Here is a 21,913-nt window from a genome sequence, read left to right as displayed (position 1 = left end):
GAGACCTGAACTATATGAACAGTTCCAAGATATACCATAGTGCCTACTGGGAGGCCGTGCAGCATGCTGTCAGCTGTTAAGTATTTTACCCAAAGAAAGGTTATGAAATTCTTGCAGGTTTTTGTGTTGCCATAGGAATAAGTAATACACTTCTTAACTTTTTCAACCCAAACCTGCCATAATTTTAACCAAGTATAAATCATCTGATCTCTCTCTCTCTTTTTTTTTTTGAAAACCTGTTTAAATTAAACAACCACAATGAATGCTTAATGATTTTGTCTCCATTTTCCAAAATATCCACTCTAAATGTAGCTATAAACACTATGAAACCTTGTTTTGGTGCACTGTTGATCATTTAAGCAAGTGCCAGAAGGGATAATATTTATGACAAAATACCGATTTTCTGAGCTAAAAATTAAGAAACGTATAGATGAAGACAGAGATGGAAGTAGTAAGTTGTTTTCTTGGTTGGATGAATGCACCGTGTGGCATCACAATTGGACCTCCATGCTGGAGCAACACAAACAAACTGTTGAACAAGATAATATAAACAGTCTCATTGTTTAAAGAACTTTTTGCAGGCTTTTCTTCTTTCAGAAGAAACTAACTTTTTTGTAGACTATACTAATCTCACTTTAGTGGATAGTGGAGAGGCTGGACTGGGGGACAACAGAGATGGTAAACTGAATGAAGATTCACCGTTAATGGCACAGGACAAGATTCAACTGACAGTGGAGAGTTTGGACTGGAGGACAACAGAAATGGTAAACTGAATAAAGATTTACAAATGATTAAATTTAACTGACAGTGGAGAGTCTGGACTGGGAACCACAGAGACAGTCTCTTCTCTCCACTAAAGTGCTATACCATTTAAACATGATTAAAACATATTTCCAGCTAAATAATATTGGTCCCATTTCCTTTGCTCTAAAATCGTACTGGACCAAAAAACAAAGCACTATTATATTACAAAAAAAAAAAAGAAGGATTTTCAGTCACTACTTTTAATTTTGGTCAACTTTAAAACAATACCAGTTAATAACAAAAGGCAGAAACCTCTAGGCCTGCTGTAAAGAGGTCATTTTTTAAAGGCTTCTTTAGACATACTGATGAATCAAGCTGATTTGGCCCAATTTAACAAAGAAAATGAGTGAGTTGATGAAAATTGGCCCGATTTACAAAAATCTGTGACACTAGTGCTACAGACTTTTTTAATTGGGCCCAATTTTACCCCGTTATGCCAAGAAAGAGAGAAATCAGTTAACAAATTGTACTATCAGTGTAACTTGGCCCATGAGATTGAATCAACTAAATGGGATGATAAATCGGTGTGAGTAAATTAGCCTTAACTTCCCAAATTACAACTGAAAAGAGTAATATTGTGATTGTCACCATTTCAATACCCAAAAGACAAATGTCAAGTTAAAATACAAATACAGAATAAGCTCTGTAACTCAAAACAGTCATTTCTCTCGATGAGGGCAACTTAAGACAAGGTAACCAATGACTTCAAACTGTGTAAGAATTTTGATGCTAAATGGATGAGCAAATAAACAGATTTTCAATCAATCCAAATTTATTTGCTACCAGTAAAAAAAGTTATTAAGGTACAAAAATCTTATATATATAAAATATTATGGAGCAGGGGCTTTCAACAAACCCGGCTGGGCATTACCAGGAGAAATGAATGTTTGGTTTATTTGGCCACCAGGAAGAGATTAGAGTGCTGGTGTTTTAGGCATTAGCCCTCTGTTTGAGTGAATCAAGGAACTGCAGGTTGTATGTGGTTTAAATAGTGAACAATATGGAGCAATGCTATTGGTGGGAGCATGATAACATGGAAAACAAGAATTAATTTATGGTCGAATGAAAGCATTTATTGTAGACTGCATGGCAGGTGCATGAAAAATATATAGGGCATGAAAAAGAGCATGCGCCTACCACCCAGGCTACATTTGTTGATTCTGTGCACAATTTGAGAGATGAATTTTTGCTCTAAACTTCTACGTTTTTTTGGTGAATTACCATGGCGTAGAAAAATGCCACAGACTGTCATGTGTGTTTGTAAGAATGGTTAGGCAGATGAAAGTGTCGAGCAACTGGTTTGGATGCATCCTTGCATCTTTCAGTGTATCATATCATGATATTAACTGATATCATGCTTTGTGTTAGTGCATACAAAAATGATATACATCTTACATTTTACATAATTATAAAGTGTGCCTGTAGCTTTCCACCTACCATGTGTATCATGCTCAGTATTTGGATTTGAGTCTGTTGTTTTCCTCCCTTAGACGCTCAATCTCAGTCACCAATGCTTCATTTACAGAATATTTTTCTATAATACCTTTCAGTTCATTCTGTAAAACAATAAATAAATAGAAAAAAAAAAACAGTTCAAACACTCAAAAACATTCTTGTTATTAGCTAAAAACAAACCTCACCATTACTGGTATATTCTAACAGTCTGAACACAGGGTGATCAAACAGGTTAAACAAAGTTTAATTTTTATTCTTGCAAAAGTACTGAATGAATTTTTATAGGAAATCGCACAATCTCAAGTACAGTAAGGGTACTGTTTGTGATTACTGGTAGGAGACATGAGTGATGTTTTGAAAGTTCTTAAAGGCAAGTGCAATTTGAGAACTTTCTAAACATCATGAGTAAAGCTCTTCATGTACTTATCACAAATTGTACATGTCAAGATTACAAATTGGTGAGTACTTTGGCTGAGTTTCCTTGAAGGTTAGGATTGATGTTACGTTCTTCACCCAAGCCACAGCAAACATTGACCAAAGCTGGGTGCCTTTCTGCATGTTTGCATTACTTGCTTTTACTAAGTTCTGAAGCATGTCTTCACTGGAAATTGCATAATGGCAGTCAGCCACCTTTTCGGTTCATGTTCAAATTTGCTGCAATATTGTCTGTGATCATGCACCGTTGCCATGGAAACATTTTACAGGCACTCCTACAGAGTACAAAATTTGGGATTAATTGTACTGCTCTCAACCAATCAGAGTTGAGTAATTTTGTTGACTGTACCATAAGTTATAGAACCATGCATCAAGAACAGTTACAGACTGATCACTGTAGGGAATTAAGGTGGCCGAACACAGTTTTAAAGTATACAGGTGTTAGTAAGTGTTATTTGGAAACTACGTTCTTCTGGGTGCCCGAAATTGGTGTGGTGCAAGATCAACTTAAAAGAAATGAATTTTGATACTTGTTGTTGAGCTAGGTCCTGTTGCCATGGCAACGCAGCGAGCTATTGACCTTCTACAAACAATAGTTTTCCTTAATTTTTAGAAAATGCACTCGTTAGATTTATTCCATTTTTTGTCTCTAGAAAAACTCACAAAATACTGACATAATGACACTGCTTTCATGTAACTTTAACAGAGGGATCTTCGGTAAATATCCATTTTGCACTTTAATGTTTTGTGAAGATACCCTCTGTCAGATTTGGATTTTTGTTTGCAGGCGAGTTAGGCTCTTAGAGAACTACTATATTGCTAATTTCACGAAATTCTAACGAGCGGTTCCTGAGAAAACAGTTCATTTCCATTAACACAACCAGTCACAATTTTTTGGTCAAATGCGCATGCGTGGCTTTTAATTGGGTTTTCACAGCAAAGATTAAAAGCGTACAAAAAGGCTTAGCTCTTCGCGAAATCGCTTTCTTTGTTCGGTGATGAAAGAAAAAGGGTCACAAACGATACACTGGATTATTTTAAGCGCAAAACTTAACTCTGTGATCAATTTGATATAAAATTAAGGGATCACTTTATCGATGCCATATTTTGCTTACCACAACCCTAGCGCGCGCTTACTATCATCATTAAAGAATGAAGTTAAGCGCGCGCAAACTGTGTTCGGCCACCTTAAAGGTTATCTCTGAGAACATTTAACTTACTTGTTGAATTTGAAACTGTCTGAGCATCTCAACTTGTACATTAACAATCTCTCTGTGTATTGCCACCCTGAAAAATACACATCATAGATTAATCTTGTACCCAGATGTTTTGTCTGTGGAGAAAACATCTGGTAAAATTGGTCATGTTCTTCAATATGATTGGCCAATCAAAATGGCACATACACAAGACTTTTCAGATCTTTGCTTTACACATGCCAAGACAAATCTATCTTGACACTTCTGTGAAAGTGGTTTCTTCTAATGATTTAAACTTGATGTTTCATTAAACTGTGACAAGTTCTTAAATACATAAACTTTTCTAAAGTGTTGTCTTTTCTCAAAGTTTTGTGAAAATTCTTGCTTGGCAATCTGACGCGTACAACTAACTTGTACATGTAATATTGGGCGTGCACTTTGGGAACCATTGTCAACAGAACTTTAGCAGCGGCTTTTTTCTTTCCCAGAAACTTTAAATTATTGATTTTTCTTAATAGGGTAGGTGAAACATTGCCGACACATTTATGGCGACAAATTGATCTTCAGTTGAAAAAAGCCATCTTGGGCAATTTGTGAGCAAAATCTTTTTGCTACAAATGTTAAGCATGTGCAGTTATGCTATGTGTCACATTCCTGACACCTGAAAAAGGATTTTACCAGATGTTCTCTGCCTGAGAGTGAGAAGATCTGGATACAAGATTAATCATAAATGTCTCAATGATAACTTGGTCATAAAAAAATTATAACCCCAAACACTTCTCATAAGCTTATCGCCATTAACAATTTCATGATGTGTTTTGAAGTTCATGACTGCATGCAATAATGTTTAATTTGCTAACAAGTTCTTGACAGTTTCTAGTTAATGATTATGATTATATATTGTTCAGCACTTAGAGATATCTCTGTTCCTTTATAAAACACATTTACAGATTCCATATTGGCTCTATTCAGCTAAATAATAGATCACAAAAACATTAAAATGTGGTAAGAGCATCAGCAATGCACTTGCATGTGGTTTTTTTCTTGCCACACTTTGACATCATCTACAACATTTTTAACATGTACATGGTGAAATGTAATCTATTGACAATTTAATGGTATAGTTAGGTGTACTTTAATGGACAGTGGGGACTGTCTTTGCTATCCTCCAGTCCAGACTCTCCACTGTCAATTGAAGTTCTGTACCATTTGTGAATCTTCATTCAGTTACCATGTTTGTTGTCCTCCAGTCTGGCCTCTCCACCCTCCACTAAAGTAATATACCCTAATTATTTGTTACATTGTATAAACAGGCTGTTACTCTTTTCTGAAGTGAGCTGGGTTGTTCATACCTGAATTCATCCAGTGATTCATCAATCAGGTTTTTAATGAACTGCACTTGGAATGGCAACATTCCTGCATTACCCACAGCACCTGCTACATCAGAAACATGTTCACTTGAAGTTGCCATGCCAACAGCTCCACTAGGTAAGGGGTCTATGCTGTGTTTTATGCTGTCAAATATTAAGCTTTGGGCTGGTGACACTGAAACAGGACATTACGATTGTGAGATTAAAGTATCTTTGTTCCCAAGCACAGAGCTAAATCATTAACTTTGAAACCACATGTTGCATTTAGCTTCACACCCATGACAAATGTGTTACTTTGTGAGTATCAACCTTCAATAGTCAAAAAATTAAGATCACCTGTTAAGTAATAAATAAATTTATATCAAACATGAGACACGGTGTTCCGTCACATATCAAAAACCGAGAAGAGAGTTGAAAATACAACGCATAGCGGAGTATTTTTGACAAACTTCAAGGTTTTTGATATTGTAATGAAACACTGTAACGAGTGTTTGATATAACTTCTCAAACAAACTGATTTTGAAGGAGAAATTAAGGATGCAAAAACCAGGAGTTTTTCATCAGATATCTAAACACATCACTGTGTATGATTTCCTTTGTCTTTGTCTTTTGAATTATTAATGAGTTTGAGAAAGTCCTATCACGCATATTCAGCCATAACAGGACTGGTGACATTACAGGTTATGAACCTTGATGATAGTTCTGTGAGCATTCACTTAAGACTTAATTGCTGGTAAAAAAGATAGGACAAGTTGACAGAAGTAGAATCAGGCACTTGATATAGTATTGACAGTTTTTTTTAGTATTCACAGTTGACCAGGGCCTGTTGCAAGAGCAAATGGTATACAAACATGTTTACATGATTGAACAAAACTCCTTGCCACATTCACAGATGGGTCTGAATCCAGTGAAACAAGATATCGTGTTCAAAATGAAATGTTCAAACTCTTTTAAGTGCCCAAGGTTTTTTCCAATCCTTGTTTTGTAAAAAACTACAATGATACAAAACGGTTTCAAGATAATGTCATCTTGCTCATCATGTATTTTGCAAATACATTTCTTTTAGAGAATTTAGTTTTCCAACAATGAGCTGTAATCTTAGAGTACAAAGTTACTTGGAGCACTGGGCACCAATAAGGATCCATGGATAAATGTTGGTCACACCCCAACATATCTAATTGCACAACAGGGAAAAATATTAGAAGCAGCAGTAGAAATGCCAACTACCCAGCATTTAAAATGCTAGTGTTATCGAGCTAAACTGTTGCAGCTGTTTTTAACCTTTGTGTGATTCTGTTCCATTTGTGATCTGATCATATATTGTTGTTCCATCTGCTGGCCTCTTGATTAGAGATGGAGATCCATGTGGACTCTGTGACAAAATATAAACATCACTGATAAATATATACAGCAGTAGATATATTTGTGACTGGATTCTCAAAGTTGTTAAAGGCATGAACTAGATACCACTGCCAACAACTTAAATCACTATTTTAAAAAATATAAAAAATATAAAAATTCTGTACTCAGAGCGCAATTAAAATTTTAAAGTGGGATATTTTGTTCAGATCCACCGAACTTCATCAGCAACTTAAATCACCAGACCATTATTTTTTATTCCATCTTTCCTTTATTACCCGTAGACACTTCTTCAGGAAGACACCATTCTAAGGTTGACACTATTTAAGCCAGGAATCATCCTACAACAGGCATCTCTTTTTAAGATAGTCTCCACTATTGCCTGGACAGTTCTCTAAATTGAAGACATCTGTAAGGTGGACTATCTCAATGTTTCCAAATCTTTCGTTTGCCGTTGGGGTTCCTTCACCTAAGAGTTATCTTCCTAAAGTGGCTCTCTCCTCCGCAGAGGCTCCATCAGTTGTGAAACGGAGGAAAAACGGGGAAAAGGGCAGGAAAACGAGGAAAATAAAAAATCAGGGGCGCGTGCTTTCCTTTTCCTTCTCCCCAGCCTCCGCGTGCTTTTCTTTTCCCTTCCCCAGGCCCCATACAGCTCGAAAGAATGAAAAGAGACCTCTGTGGAGGAGAGAGCAAAAGTTGTTATACTCAGAAAAAAAGTGAACATTAATTGGGAAAAGTGGAGGCATGAGTAAAGATGGCAGGGAAAGAAAACCCTTCTTATTTTTCTCCTTCCCATCACCCCCACTTGTGCTTTGCTCATTCCCAGCTTAGCAAGTAAGTAACAAAAGTTTGCTTCATGCTTCACTGAAATTGTTGACAAACTTCTCTCATCTGAAGACTCCATAAAATGTTGGTGTCCTTTCAACCTCTATTTGTCTAGCCTGCGTAGCAGTCATGTCCGTTTCCTTTAAGCACAAGACAATGCCCTCGTGCGTCTTTCGTGGCTACTATTTGTCAAGCTCTCAGATTTTCTTGAACATGTTTGCTCCTGCAAATGGTGCCTGGGTTTGCTGTCTTTGCTTGCTTTGTTGTGTTGTAGCATTTATACTAACAGAAAAAAGCAAGCTTGTGGCTTTGGAAGACTTTCTTCTCAGCACAGTGAACGCCGTTACATTGCTGGACGGAGTTTTACCACTGAGCATTTTAGACATGCTTTTTTGTTGGCCATGGGAAGCAACAGCATTACTGTCAAGACTCTTTGGGTTTTTGTGGCCTTGTGACCCTTAGAAAGTTACCTGTGACAGTTACAAACACGTTGTAGGTTCACATCTAATTTAGCTCTAAATAGTATTAACTTACTTGTGATGACCTGGTGCCTTCTGTGCCAGGTATAAAGCCACTGAATGGCTGTCTATTGCCTCCACTGATATCTGCACCATGTGAAATGACTGATGAATGTTCTACTGCAGAATGGAACCTGGTAGTACTTGGTGCCAGGCCCCCACTGATGGAAGCATCAGAGGGGGGTCTGTTGTTGGTAATAAGCTTGGTATCTGAGTATGATTTGGGGATACTGTCATGTGACCGATCCTCAGCAGTACTTAGTTCTGTCAGAGACCTAGTAGCAGATGAACGCACATTTTTCAGGGGTGAGGGAGATGTTGCAGTTGTTAGTGCAAGTGTCTTTGGTGAATCAGGTGCATTATTATTTGCCGCAGTTACTCCAGCAGAATGATGGGACTGACTGCTGCTGACTACAGATAGGTTGCTTCCAATTGGAGAAAAGACTCCTGACCCTTTGAAGAAAAAAAAATAGCCTTTTGATCAAACATTGCCCTTGGTGAAGTATTTGATTTACTAATCACACTCTCTTTAAAGCCGCTTTACAATACGTTTGCTTACGAACAATTCTGTGACAGAAAAATAAATAAAAATGATTCAAACTGTTCAAAACACACATCAAGAGGAGTTCCCATGATTTGAATGTTGAGGTTAGGCACTCTCCACAGCCTTGCAAAAATTATATGTACCAAAGAAAATCTGTTATTCATGGCAATGGAAAAGGAAGCGGGTAGAAAAATGCAATTACATGTAACAAACTGGCCCCAGTTGTTCAAAGGGCGGATAATTTGATCCATCGGATAGTTTGCTATTCGGCAGATAAAATGTGTGCAAGATTTTCACGATAGTCCTATAATTTGTGAATAGAGTAGAAGCATGTGTCAAATTTAAGAAATTATGGGATTGTGTGGAAAACTTGCCAAAAGCATTGGTTGCAGTACATTTGCTCCGCTGGATAGCAACTTATCCAGTGGATAAAGTTGTCCGCTCTTTGAACAACAGGGGCCCGGTGGGTAAGTCGTTAGAGATGATAAGTTCCTTCGGGAAAGTCCTTAAAAATTCATTTTATGATTAAAACTTTGCAATAAATAAGACAGAATCAGAAGTTCTAAGCAAAATGATAATCACACTTAGTGTAAACATTTTCAACTTTCTGCCTTGCTATTGAAACAAGAGTATATGCAGTAGAGTGAACCAATGGACAGTAAATGGTGCCCAGCCCTCCTCAATGTATCACATAAATTTGCCCTCCACGCTATTAAAAGGATCTGTCATATGTGCATAGCTAGAGGAGTGTTAAAGTAATTTTTTACTAAACATCTACTGCAAAAAATGATAGTTTGTAACTTTAAACATTGTTTGACAATTCATTTCTCTGAAGTAATAAACAAACACCTACACTGCTTTTAACAACAATGGTTCCAGTCAGTGAACAACAACCACACATTATAAGCTTTTTGTTTGAATTCTGCTTTAAAAACTGACTTCTGACTGTACCCAAAAAGAAAGGAAAATGAAGAATTCAAAATAATGAAATTGACCTGTACTATGTCTGTAGTACACCTCAGTTGATCTGCGTCGACGCATACTTCCCTTGTTAATAATTTTTCAAAATGGCCCTTTGAATTTTGAAATGCCAATAATTGTATGCACTTGAGGACAAAGAATCCGTTGGAGTCTGGCATACTTCCTTGTCTCGTTATGAAGTAACCACCAACTGAACAATGATAGGCTTATATTTATAACAACACATTAAAAGGATATCACAAAGCAATAGAAATCTTAGGTGAGCTTGGGGACCGTGCTATTGTTAGGTTTATTGCTCCTTTTTAAAATAGTGTCCGCAATGCATGACAACAAGGTTAAGGGTTGACTTTCTTGTAAAGAGAAAATTTATTTAATAAGGATCTAAAACAAAGACAAATCAAATAATTCTAATGATAGTTGGCAAAGTTTACCAACAGCAGGACACATATTCATCAGACCCTTGTTTTTTTCTGTAAATTACCACGAAACCAAACTGCTATTAATTTTTACAATAAAAAGTGTTTTTGCTCCACCTTCATATTATTATTGTCCAAATATTATTGCTTGTACCAGGAAAATTATCACATTGCTCAACGTGCTCAAATCCTGCTAGTTAGTACATCTTTTACTGCTTATGTTTTGCTCCAAAGTTTTCTACAGCTAAGTACTCTAATATAATATTTCCACATCATACTTTACAAATTGAACATGGTGTATTATTTTGCAACACAATTTTTTCCACATTCACAAAATTTGATAGAAAAGAGAATTTTGATAAGAATGGGAAAAAAAAAGACAAAAAAAAATTGACCACAATAATCATGCTATACTGCTTCTGAAATTACAGCTGTTCAAGTTGGTTTTATACTGTTTGTTTAATACTTTCAGAGCTATTGGATAGTATTTAATTGAGACTTATTTTCACTCCCAAATAATTATCATGATTAATCTACATGTACCTGTTGTTCCGCATGTTCCAAATCTAAACAAGCAATTTACATAATATATTTATAATGTTCCATACCTCCCACTTGTTGGTCAGGAGTCTGAATTTTTATTACTTTAGCACTGTCTGCTCAAATTGTAAATTACATGTAGCTCATGAACAAAGTTCAAGAATCACATCATGATTCACCTTCACACAATCACACAAAAACTATAGCTTATACAAATGTCTAATGTGATTTCAGAAAGAAACAAAAGTAATAATTTCCTTGGTGAGTGAAAGGTAAAGACATCCTCAAAAACCAGAATTGTAGATTTTTTCCCACTGTGCAGTAATACACTTGATTAAATTTTTAAATGATTTTATCAACATGTCATTCACCTTCTTGAATTATATGTAGCTTTAACTGAAAGAAAATATTTTATTTTTAAAGAAAATATCATAATTATACAATAGAAAGACACAACCCAGTAAGATAACACCATTAGCACTTATTACTGAAGTATATAGTTAAAACAAAAATTGATTAATTTGGAAATATAATATTTTATAATAAAAGACTGTTACATCAACAGAAAAAAAGTATTTGAATACCCCAAGGCTAATGTTGCTGTTTGTTCAAGAGGCAGGAAACCATGTATTTGAGTGAACAACTTGTTCAATGCATTTAATTGAATTGCTGGTATTATAAAAAAGGAGATTTTTCTAGCCTCCTTTCACACATAGCTGTGTGAATATCAGCCAGCTACCCAGTAGTCACAATGGTTCAACATCAAAACAGTACCTTGTAGGGCTTCAGTCCTTGTGTTTAAGTTTGTCTCTCTAAAGGTTTCAAACAATTTGTTTAATTTAACCTATATTTTAGCTTATTCACTGTGAGGGACAACCCAATCCTTTTTTTATGATCACATTGGCCTGTCCTTGTGTGTAAATCAGTTTTAAGCTGCATCTGATTTTTTGTTAAGTTTTCTTAGAATTACTTTCCAGACTGTTCCCTATATCAGTGATTATTACCTTTATAATGACAGGATAAATGAAATACATTTGGCCATGAAACCAATTATTGAGCACATGAGACAAAACATAATAAATAATAAATAGAAGTATGCCATCTTGATTGATAAGGAAAATTCCCGTTTTTTTGCTGAAACGAGTAATCACCCTTTTGTAGCTTTCTTCCTTTTGCTCTGTAACTCTGATGAATGAAATGTTAAAATTAATGTATATTTTGCACAGCTTTACGGTTCCAGAAGTTAATCAATCTTCGGTAGAAAAAAAAGACGCAAGGGTACTATCTGCTTGCTTGTCAATACAAACTTGAGCAGAACAAAAGTGTCAGTGATTGACTACTGATTATGAGTGATGTTAAAAAATCCAAACTTGCTTTTTCATTATCCTTGTTACTAAATTAATTTAAAACTCTCTTTTTTGACTATTGAATCCTAAAGTTTGTAGTTTCCTGAGTTTTTTATTGGAAAAAGATCTGTACCTATATCAGCCAAAGTGAAAGCAGCAAATTTATGTATACTTTATGCCAATTTCAAATTGCCCTTGTGTAACCTGACATGTCTCATAATTATATCCATACATCTCAATCACAGGCTGCCAGAAGACAGGTTGGATGACACTTAGATCCTTAATTTCTCCTATATTTTAGTGGGTGATCTATACATAATATTGAGCTCATACAAGTCTCTTGTATTTTTATACACTCAGACTTACCAAAACATGGCATGGCTTGTAAAATGTAATTTAGTTATTGTTTTGTTAGCTCTTTCAAAACATAAACGTCATTTGTTAAATTATTATAATGATTCAAAAATTGTTCAATATTTTGATTTTGTAGATTCTATAGCAAAAAGTTCTTACCATCTGGTGGATTGTTTTGCTTGAGGGTATTAGATCCAGTCACAGTGACCTGCTTGTTGTGAACAACAGGAGTTTTAACTGAAGATTTAACACAATTCAGATCCTTTCTTAAGCCATGACTCATAAAAAGACTCAGAGAAAAAGAAACAAAGCTTATTGTTTAACATGACTGTGCCCCTAAACAACAGTGTTGAACAATATGTCTTGACTTGTGACATTACGTGACATTTTCTTTTGTTGTTTATTCCCAAAAACAATTAATTTATTCTTTGTTCGTCTCAGGTTATGCGTCTCTAGTAAAAAGACAGTCACATGATGCATTATGCGTCTGGACGAACTATCTTACATTGTCCATCGTGTTATTAAAGAAACTGAATGTGTAGAAATCGAGACAATGCCAAATCCAGTTCTGTGCAGTGATTCATAATGCGAATAAAGTGAAGATCACATGGTTTTCATATGACACTTTAAAATAATGTACAACAAAGAACAGATGTAACCGGAAGTTACACCAGTCCTTTCACAGGAAATTCCTGCAAGATTTTCTTTTAACCTTTCACTTTGCTATTATTTGCAACAGAATTGAGGAAAAAATTTGGGGTAGTTAACTTCAGTCAAAAACTGCGATATTTACCACCAATTTAGTTATGCTAAGTATGCTAGCAAGGAATTACTGTCAAGGCCCGTTTAAACGGTTTCAACATTTGGTTGAACCTGCGTTCAACACTTTGTTGAACCAAATATTGGGGGCGTTTGAACGGGTCATTTAACATTGTTGAAAGCATAAAAAATGTTGAAAGTTTGTTGAATCAAATTTAAATCAGTTTAAATGTCATTCACCATCCATACAACATTTTGGTTGTTCTTGAAAATGTTGAATGGTGGTGAAGCCATTTGAACACTCCATTCAACATTTGTCCAACATTTGCCCAACATCCGTTCAACTTTTGTTGAACAAATGTTGGTCAAATGTTGAAACTGTTAAAACAGGCCTTTAGTCAACTCAGTTCTTGGCATTTCCCCCTCCATTTGTACGCCATGTTGCATAGAGGGGAATCATGGATTTCAGGATGTAGCACTTACAGATAGAAAACCGTGCTCTGGCAGCAGAAGTGCTTTTCCGGCCCAGTAGGTATACTGACTAAAAAAGCTAACTTGAACGTTCCATTTTTTTCCTTCAAGTATGTGGCCTACCCAAGTGTTCCAGTTTGCAAGTACTGATATTTACCAAGATTGATACTGCTCACGAATCCAGCAATGCAGATCAGTATTTGAATACAAGTGACTGTTATTGTTGAAATGTACCCCAGGCTTTTCTTTGAGCAACATTATTTTGAGAGTTTAATCCAGGTTCAATTCATCCAATGTCAAAGTTTTCAGGCCTGAAATGCCTGTGAAAGTACATTTTCCGGTATTTAGTTGTTAAAAAAATTTTCCTGGGGGGAACATGCCCCCGGACTTCCTCCTCCCCCCCCCCCCCCCCCACCAGAGCCATGGACCCACTGCTGTCTACTTTTCAGAAGCCTCAGGCTACTTAAAAACTTAAATAAAACCCTGCATAATTTGTAACCATGGCTTAATCTATAGTACAACTTTCAAATCTACTTTGCGAGGTTTACCGGTAGAAAACTGCTTGTCACACCAATCTTGTTTGTATGATCTCCTTATCCGCTGGTAAACAACGGGAAGGAGTGGCAGAGAGTTCTGGGGATGTGACTGATTTGAAATTTGAAAGTCGTTCTCGTACTCAATCTCGTACTTATACTCTGATCTGAAGGTCCCAAATCTTGAATGCTTATCAAACAACATCCTTACAACATACTTTCTCTAAGGGGTGAGAAAATGTCCTCCTCCTCATCTTTCACTCCATTTTGTTTCAATGTTGGTGTGTGTGTCACATGATCTTGCTCAGACTTGGGTGTTGGTGAGGAAGGTGGGTTTGCTGTTTCCACAGGTTGTTCAGACATCTTTTGTGGTTTAGTGCTTAGTGCAGAACTTGGCTTGGAACTCTTGCTGTTAGCTAAACTATTGACCTGCACAAAAATAAGGAGAATGTTAAGAGTGGTACAGTCCAGCATCAAGTTTCAATAGAGCTAGTGCAAAACCTCAAACTTCTTTGGTATAATCAGTTCTATGTTGAGTTTGTAAATAGTGTACCACAACAACCTGCTTTCTTTCTGCCTGTAAATAAACAACTACAGTAAAACTGATTTGTACTATTTTAAGAACACCCTCTGATAGAAATAAAATTGATTAATGAAGTATGAATTTATAACAAACCTTGGTTGATGATTGGAATGAAAGAGATTGGACAGAAGTTTTATGTGCCACTGTTGTACCAATAGGGGTGGACCCACTGCGCAGATCATAGATGTAGATTTTACCTGTATACAAAAAAAAAAAAAAAAGAAGAAAAAAAAAAATCCAGAACATACAGGTATTTATCTCAGTGATATGATTATGATTATGATTATGATTATGATTATGATTATGATTATTATTATTATTATTATTATTATTATTATAATGGCAGTAAAAACTTCTGGATGCCCAGATATCGTAAACAATCATCGGGCGGCCAGCCGTAGCCAATCAATTCAACGACGCAAGTCCTTACAATTAAAATCCCAACTCCTAATCATAAAGATCCTAGTAATAATTATTAAATTCTAAAACTATTTACTATCCATAAAATCCTCAATCCAAATACTAAAACTTCTGTTCCTCACGATGGAAACAGTCAAAAAAAATAAAAAAATAAAAAAAGTATAATAAAACGCCTAATGTCCATTATTTTAAAAGCTTAAAGCGCCTTGCACTATCTCCCACTAGCTCTTTCACTACTACTATTATTATTATTATTATTATTATTATTATTGTTATTATTATTATTATTATTATTATTATTATTATTATTATTATTGTTGGGAAAGGTAGGTTTAAAAACTCATTGCATAGAATTGAAAGTGAACCTTACAACATAACAACGTAACATACCTCTAGTTGATCCAACTGCCAAAGTCGCTCCATCAGACATGAAATCAACAGATGTTAAAGGCGATTCTGCTGTCATAACCTTCACTGACCTTTTAAAAACAACCATTGACGCATGATTTTTGGGGTTTTGTAGAATGGCCAAGTCAATGTAGTAAGTTTAGACATCATTTCTACAGCAAGTACTTTGATTTTCAAGTCTTAATTTACCCTGTCAAGGTTTCCAGAGGTTTAGGACCTATGGAAGTCAAGTGCGCTACTTATGAGTGGTGTCCATCAAAAGCAATTTAAATAAGGAGGTTGTATGTTTCACAGCCCTGGGTCTCAGGTGTCAAGCTGACCTTGATAAACTTAATAACATTTACTGAAACCCAACCCTCAGTCACTGACAACCCGTGTTGGGTGAAAACATGATTACCGGTATTTAAAAACTTATGAAGGATTGGCTTCAACTTTAACTAGTGTTGGGGACTGAAGATTTTTACAAAAGTTCGTTGCCTGTTATGTTTGAACTGTTTGAACTCTCACTTCCTTTTTCTTTTTTTTTTTTTTCTAACTTTATGATAAATTTTAAGACAAGACAGGTGCCAGTTGGTGAAGGTTGAAGGATTCTTCAGCTAGGAACCAAAACCTTCCGATCACTAAAATTGGTGTGAGGGAAACTCTGTGTCCATCAACAAATTCATCACTGTGAACAGCATAACAAAACACTTCACACCAGGACCCAGTTGTTCAAAGAGCGGATAAGTCGCTATCCAACGGATAAAATGTACTGCCTGGAGTATGTTTTATATGCTGGATGGCAATTTATCTACTGAATAGAGTCTGTATCTGTTTTTTGAACAACTGGGACCAGGATGATACTGAGAGACTGATGTCGTTTTCTTAAATAAGTCATAAAAAGAAGAGCAAAAGAAGAAATTAAAAATAAATAAATAAAATACTGCATTCAAAGACCAGGGCTCCAAACCTCTGTAATGTTTATGATGTTCTTTGTTAAAACTTGGATTGATGGCAATATCCTTTTGTTGGTTTAATATTGTTCATAATTTTCCCTCATTACCCAAAACTGTGAAATAAGAGATGTTGAGACACTAATTGTTTGGCACAGAAAGATGCTTTATTCACCCAAAACCATCCCTCAGTGATAACCAATAACAACCTATCTACACACCAAAGGGTGGGAAAGGGAAAAAATTACTGAACTAACAAATGAAGTGTTTTTTGTTAACTATCAAGGATAAATGTGAAGCTTGCTTGCTTGGAGAACTAGTCATGTGACCAGCTCATTTAAACTTAGCAAATTCACCTAGTTTAAGTGCCCCCAACATAAAGAATCATTATACAGTATCACCTCTGTAGTTTACTCACTTTCTCCCTTGTACATCATAGAACACAATACGTTTGTCAAGACCCACACTGCAAAGAAGCATGTCATTCATAGGAGAGAAGCTCAAGCCAGTTGCAGGAGCTTTGTGATCTGATGCAAATGATGTGAAAAGTTTACGAGTATTAGAGTCCCACAGATTAAGGGCTGAATCATCACTGACTGCACCAAGCAAACTTTTTTTGAAGTGTGAAAACTGAATGTCCCGCACAGCCTGTTGGACAAAATAGCAATAAATCCTGTTTACTGACTGAGCTATTAGGTTTTTTTTAGTACTAACTAGTACTGAAAACTTTGAATACTATTTAAATACCCATTTGATTTGGAACCAGTTATTGTGTCAGTCCAGCTCAAATTATGGTCAAACTGGGACTTCAAAAGTTAGATGAGTATGCGACAGAACTGAGTTAGGAAACTCAAATCTGCAGTATTGTAATATTAAACAATAAAAATGTATAATTCAGAACACAAAGCATCTGATCATGATGATGAGAATGCTACAAAAAGATTATAAGGAAAACTGTGACACCGCATTTCTCTGGGACAAAAATTAAACTATAAAAAGTAAATTGAAAGTTAAATGGTTAGAAACAAGATGTGTTAAACATGTAACTTCTGTCTGGTCTATTTTGGAAAACCAATCATAAATATAATTTACAATAACTGGAAAAATTTAATAAAGTATGATTCATTAAATATTTAATGAAGGGGTATTTCTGTACTTCAGAAAAAAAAATAGCGACAGTGGCATTCTATTTATTGTAATGATTACAGAAATAAAATCTTAAGTCAATTCCCTTATTCAATTTACAAAGCATGACTGCTTTCTCCATGGTAAGGCTACCTGAGTCTTTGCGAGTCTGAGCGGATCAGAAGCTTGTCCTGAAATCACATTATGAAGCAAGATATCACCATTAACTGATCCTGATGCAATTGATGTGTCATTCCAGTTGAATGCCACGCACGATACAACATCCTTGTGATCCTAACAAAGAAAATCACAGTAATCCATAATTAATATTTTCTTCCAGACTACGATGCAAATAATAAAAAATTAAAACCACTGCATTTCGGGCAACATGGGACAAAATGCCAACAAAAAAAGTAACAATAAAATTACATTTTCATGCAATCCCATCATCTCAAAAATACAAGGAAAAAATGTGTTCTTCCACCTAACAACATTAATAGAAAGTTTAAAGCCATCCTCCTCCTCCTCATCATCATCAAAGTTTTCCCTTTAGGTGTTCTTTCTGCTTCGTTCCAGCCACCATGTTGAAATGGTTCCCTTTTCCTTTCAACATTTTTCAGTCATGTCATTTCCCCCCTCCTCCCTGTACTCTTGGCTTAATGATATGGTCAATGATGATGTAAGTTCTAAAGACCATAATCTAGCTAGCTTATAACAGTAAAAAATTGCTGGTTTTCATTGTCACGCCATTGAAAAAAAATTGAAACCATTCCATGAATGAAGTCAAGAAATTGACATGCTATAGATAATAAATAAATAAGGAATCTGTCCAAGTGTCAGGTCCGTGTGGTATTCCGTACTCGAGTTATTTGACAAAATGTTCCACACAAATTTATAGAGCTTAGTATGGAGACACCATGTTGGTGTCCCTCTGAGGGGCATAAACATGGTGGCCGGAAATAGGGAAAAAACATCTGGAGTTCACTTGTGCCAGAAAAAGAGGTTTGTTTTCCCTTGTGAATTTTCAAATGTTTAGATAAATATTTCTCCTTGTTTAGAATGCTGAAAATCACCTGAAAAGACATTTTTAAGATACGGAACAGCTCTGTCACAGCCGTCCTCCTGATGTCAAGCCAATGAAAACTCGGAAATTGAAACTGTTCTATTTTCAAAAGGAAGTACGACATCGAGCTAAGAAATTGTGAAAAGACATATTTTTATGTAATCCTTCCTTGAATGAAGGTAAAAATTTGGTAGGCCTCTCGGTTTTGAATTCTAGAATTTGGTGACGTCACGTGAAAACCACGAATTGCACGATTTGTCTACTTGAAATGGACAATATCACACATTCAGTTGTCTTTTCACACCAGACACTATTTGTCATAATTATTTCACCAACCTTGTATGTTTTCTTGATACTCTTTGTCTTCATGTCCCAAATATTCAGAGTTTTGCCTTTCCCACCAGTCAGTAAATACCGAGATGATGAATTGAAAGCAACACATGTATTTCCCTCCTGAAATTTAAAAAAATCTGGTTAATGCAAAAACTTATTGTGTGAACCATAAATTTATGTATAGTCACTTATAATAGCAGGATCATAGCCTAGAGGGATGGTGTGCAGGAATCGTCCCCATCTCACCACCTGAACAAACCTTGCTTGTACACACAATCAGGTTCATTAACATAACAATACATGGCCCCAAAGGAAACACTAACACTGTGGCATGTGGGTGGGTTACTACAACAACTGAATCTGTGTAGGGTAATTAAAATAGCAGTCATAGAAAAAAGCATAGTGCAGACACAAGAAGAAAATGTACTTAATACTTAATTATTATGCCTACAATGATGACTTACAACAGCCATCTTTGTTATGATCTTTTTTTGTTATCAATGACAAGTTCAGTAATACCTGCATTAAGTGACAGACATTTACAGAATGACATGATTTTCTTATGCTCAGGCTTCACTGCTAGCTTCTGATTATGACTTTTGCACACTAATAGCAAGGGTAATATTAATTTCTAAGTTTACTCACCCCAGCAGTAATTTCTGTTGTGTCATAAACATCTCCTTTCACATAAGTGACAGCAACTTTGTCATTAGCAGCACTGGCCAAATATTGATCTGATGGTGTTAAGGTTTCAATCCCACTAAAAATAATTTATTGACAAGGTCTACATGTTCAAGGGGTGTTTTTCAAGGACCACACAACTCCCAAGATTTTAAAATTTCAAAGGTCATACGATCTCATTTTTTTCCCACAAAACCATCTTGGAATTTTGACTTCATTTTCAAGACCGAGTGATAATGAAAGATTAGGGAGTGCGTTCGATAATCTTGATCCCAGACTCTCTCTCTCCTTTGCCAAGTTGATGATGATGTCATCTGCCAATGAGAAAACCTGTGGGGATGCCAGATATGCGTCCAAGGATCTATTCATTCATTGTTGTCCCATACAAGCTTGACTCCAATCTATTAGGAGTGCGTTCTTTCTATGTCAAATGCAATTATACATGCACCACTGTCATTCTAATCCTCTTTCAAAAACAGCAAGCGTGAATAGAGTTTATATTGGTAATTGAACTGAGTGGAGTGCAATTTGGTCTGAAATCATACGCGTGATTCCAAAATCAATTGAGCGCGCAGCGCGAGTTTGATTTGAAATTACAAGTATGATTTCAGACCAAAATTGCACGACACAAAGTTCAATTACCACTTAATTACATCCATTTTGAAATCACAGAGTATCATTGTCAATATTAATATTCCATTTGTGTTACTTCATTTCCATTTTGATGGGCTAAAGAAAGGATGCAATTTAGAGCAAAAATGGTGCAATTTGGGAATAAATTGCATCATTTTGGACCAATCAGATTCCAAGGATCCCCAATGATTTCAAAATGGATGTAATTAAGTCAGAAAATGTATACATAATTAATGTATGGGGCTTTGAGGAAATCTTGTTGTCTACAGCTGTTTCGACAAAGGTTGTTCAAAAAAGTGTAAAAGCGACAATGCCGAAAGGTAATATGGGAAATACCCAATAAATTTCAATAAAAGCTCAGAATCCATTTAACAAATCGAATGCGGTTTAGCGTTGTCTGTACTCTTATCGACAACGATATTCCTCATCACAGTGGTCAAAATGTTGTGGACTCACTCGGCCAAATTTTGACCACTGTGATAACGAATATCGTTATCGATAAGAGTGCAGACAGCACTAAACCACATTCGGTTTGTTTTTTACCACAATATCAACGTCAAAGAAAATTTTTACAATAACTGTCAAAATTTCCGCGCGCTGATTGACGCGAGCAGGGTTGTCTAAACTCTTATCGACAGCGGATAATCAGCCAATCAGATTGCAAGATTAGAAACAATTGTGATAAAAAATGCCTTGACCATACAGCGAAGACTTGATATGGCCGGCAATATGGATTCTGAGCTTTTATTGAAATTTATTGGTTTTTTAGGACAACCTTTGTTGAAACAGCTGTGAATGTTGTTTTTACATGGAGTAATAACTCACTAGCAATTGCTCCTTTAAAAAGACAAAGCAGATATGTTGTAAAATGGCTTGTCCACAGAGCAGGGACAGTCAAAACGTAGCTTGAACACCTTTAACTACATAAGACTTATCACGGGGCCACTTACTCGCTTATTGGAAAGTCATACTTCAGTTCTGCAAAGAATGCACTAGATATTTCTTTTAGATTAACTATGGACGAGTAGAGCTTGTAGTATCAAGGAATAAAAATCTATTTGCGATATTATTGATCATGAATGGGCAACCAAAACCACTCAGCGGACTTAGAAGTCTATTAAAAAAAAAAACCCGAACATTTTAAAATCTAGGATGTTAGACACTTTAAGATGATTGCAACAAAAGGCTAACAACAAGGAAAATAATTTCTTTTCAAATGCAAATTAGAGCCAATATAAGCTCAAGCAAACTAATAATAATTTCAAAAAAACGTTTTACGGAATTGAAATATAGCGACAAGGATTCTTGATGTCTTGCTTTGGCAACCAAAAGAAAGACTTAAAAATGCAACGAAATTGTACTGTCGTACTCTAACATCAAATTTAAATGGTTAAGTATCTGTAAAATAAAACACTATATCAAGCATAAATTACTAGTTAATAAAGATACGGTTTGGACTCCAACACAGGGAACCAACAGGCTGCGAGTGCGGACTAAAAGACTTCACCATACTCAGCTCTGGCATGTCCCATATCTTTATATCGCCTCCAGACGATGCAAGACGTATCTTTGCTGCCATTCTCTTCCTTCGTAACCCGCAGTTTCATCCAGGGCCCGTGATTTTCACATATTTTCTTCAACCTTTCGCATTCGATATTGCCGCCATTTTTTTTTCGTTTCCTAGGCTAACCATGATGCTCTGCAAGTTGACAAATTATCCGCTGACCACTTCTTGCACCAGCGGGGGAAACAGTCGACCTTTGTTGAGGTAAAATGGGTGCAACATCGTCCAGCATGGTTGAATCGAACAAGTTGCACGACGTTGAAGG

General features: G+C 35.9%; 1 protein-coding gene across 1 annotated transcript; it reads right to left on the bottom strand.

Moving 5' to 3' along the window:
* Positions 1-347: 347 nt before the first annotated feature.
* LOC146454702 (protein NEDD1-like) lies at positions 348-21,784 on the bottom strand. Its single transcript, XM_085095088.1, has 15 exons — positions 21,534-21,784; positions 19,416-19,504; positions 18,774-18,890; positions 17,528-17,668; positions 16,668-16,897; positions 15,300-15,388; positions 14,583-14,686; positions 14,125-14,335; positions 12,303-12,380; positions 7,979-8,415; positions 6,542-6,632; positions 5,243-5,435; positions 3,915-3,981; positions 2,242-2,360; positions 348-529 (listed from the first exon to the last, which is right to left on the bottom strand). The coding sequence occupies exons 1-14, from the start codon at positions 21,661-21,663 to the stop codon at positions 2,256-2,258; spliced, it is 2,082 nt and encodes a 693-aa protein (XP_084951214.1). The 5' UTR covers positions 21,664-21,784; the 3' UTR covers positions 348-529; positions 2,242-2,255.
* Between the last annotated feature and the right edge of the window lie 129 nt (positions 21,785-21,913).

Source organism: Pavona decussata, unplaced genomic scaffold, assembly GCF_977016875.1.
Source record: "Pavona decussata unplaced genomic scaffold, jaPavDecu1.1 SCAFFOLD_300, whole genome shotgun sequence".
Classification (NCBI taxonomy): Eukaryota; Metazoa; Cnidaria; class Anthozoa; order Scleractinia; family Agariciidae; genus Pavona; species Pavona decussata.
Note: the sequence above shows the minus strand (reverse complement) of the source record. Positions and strands in the feature narration are given on the sequence as shown.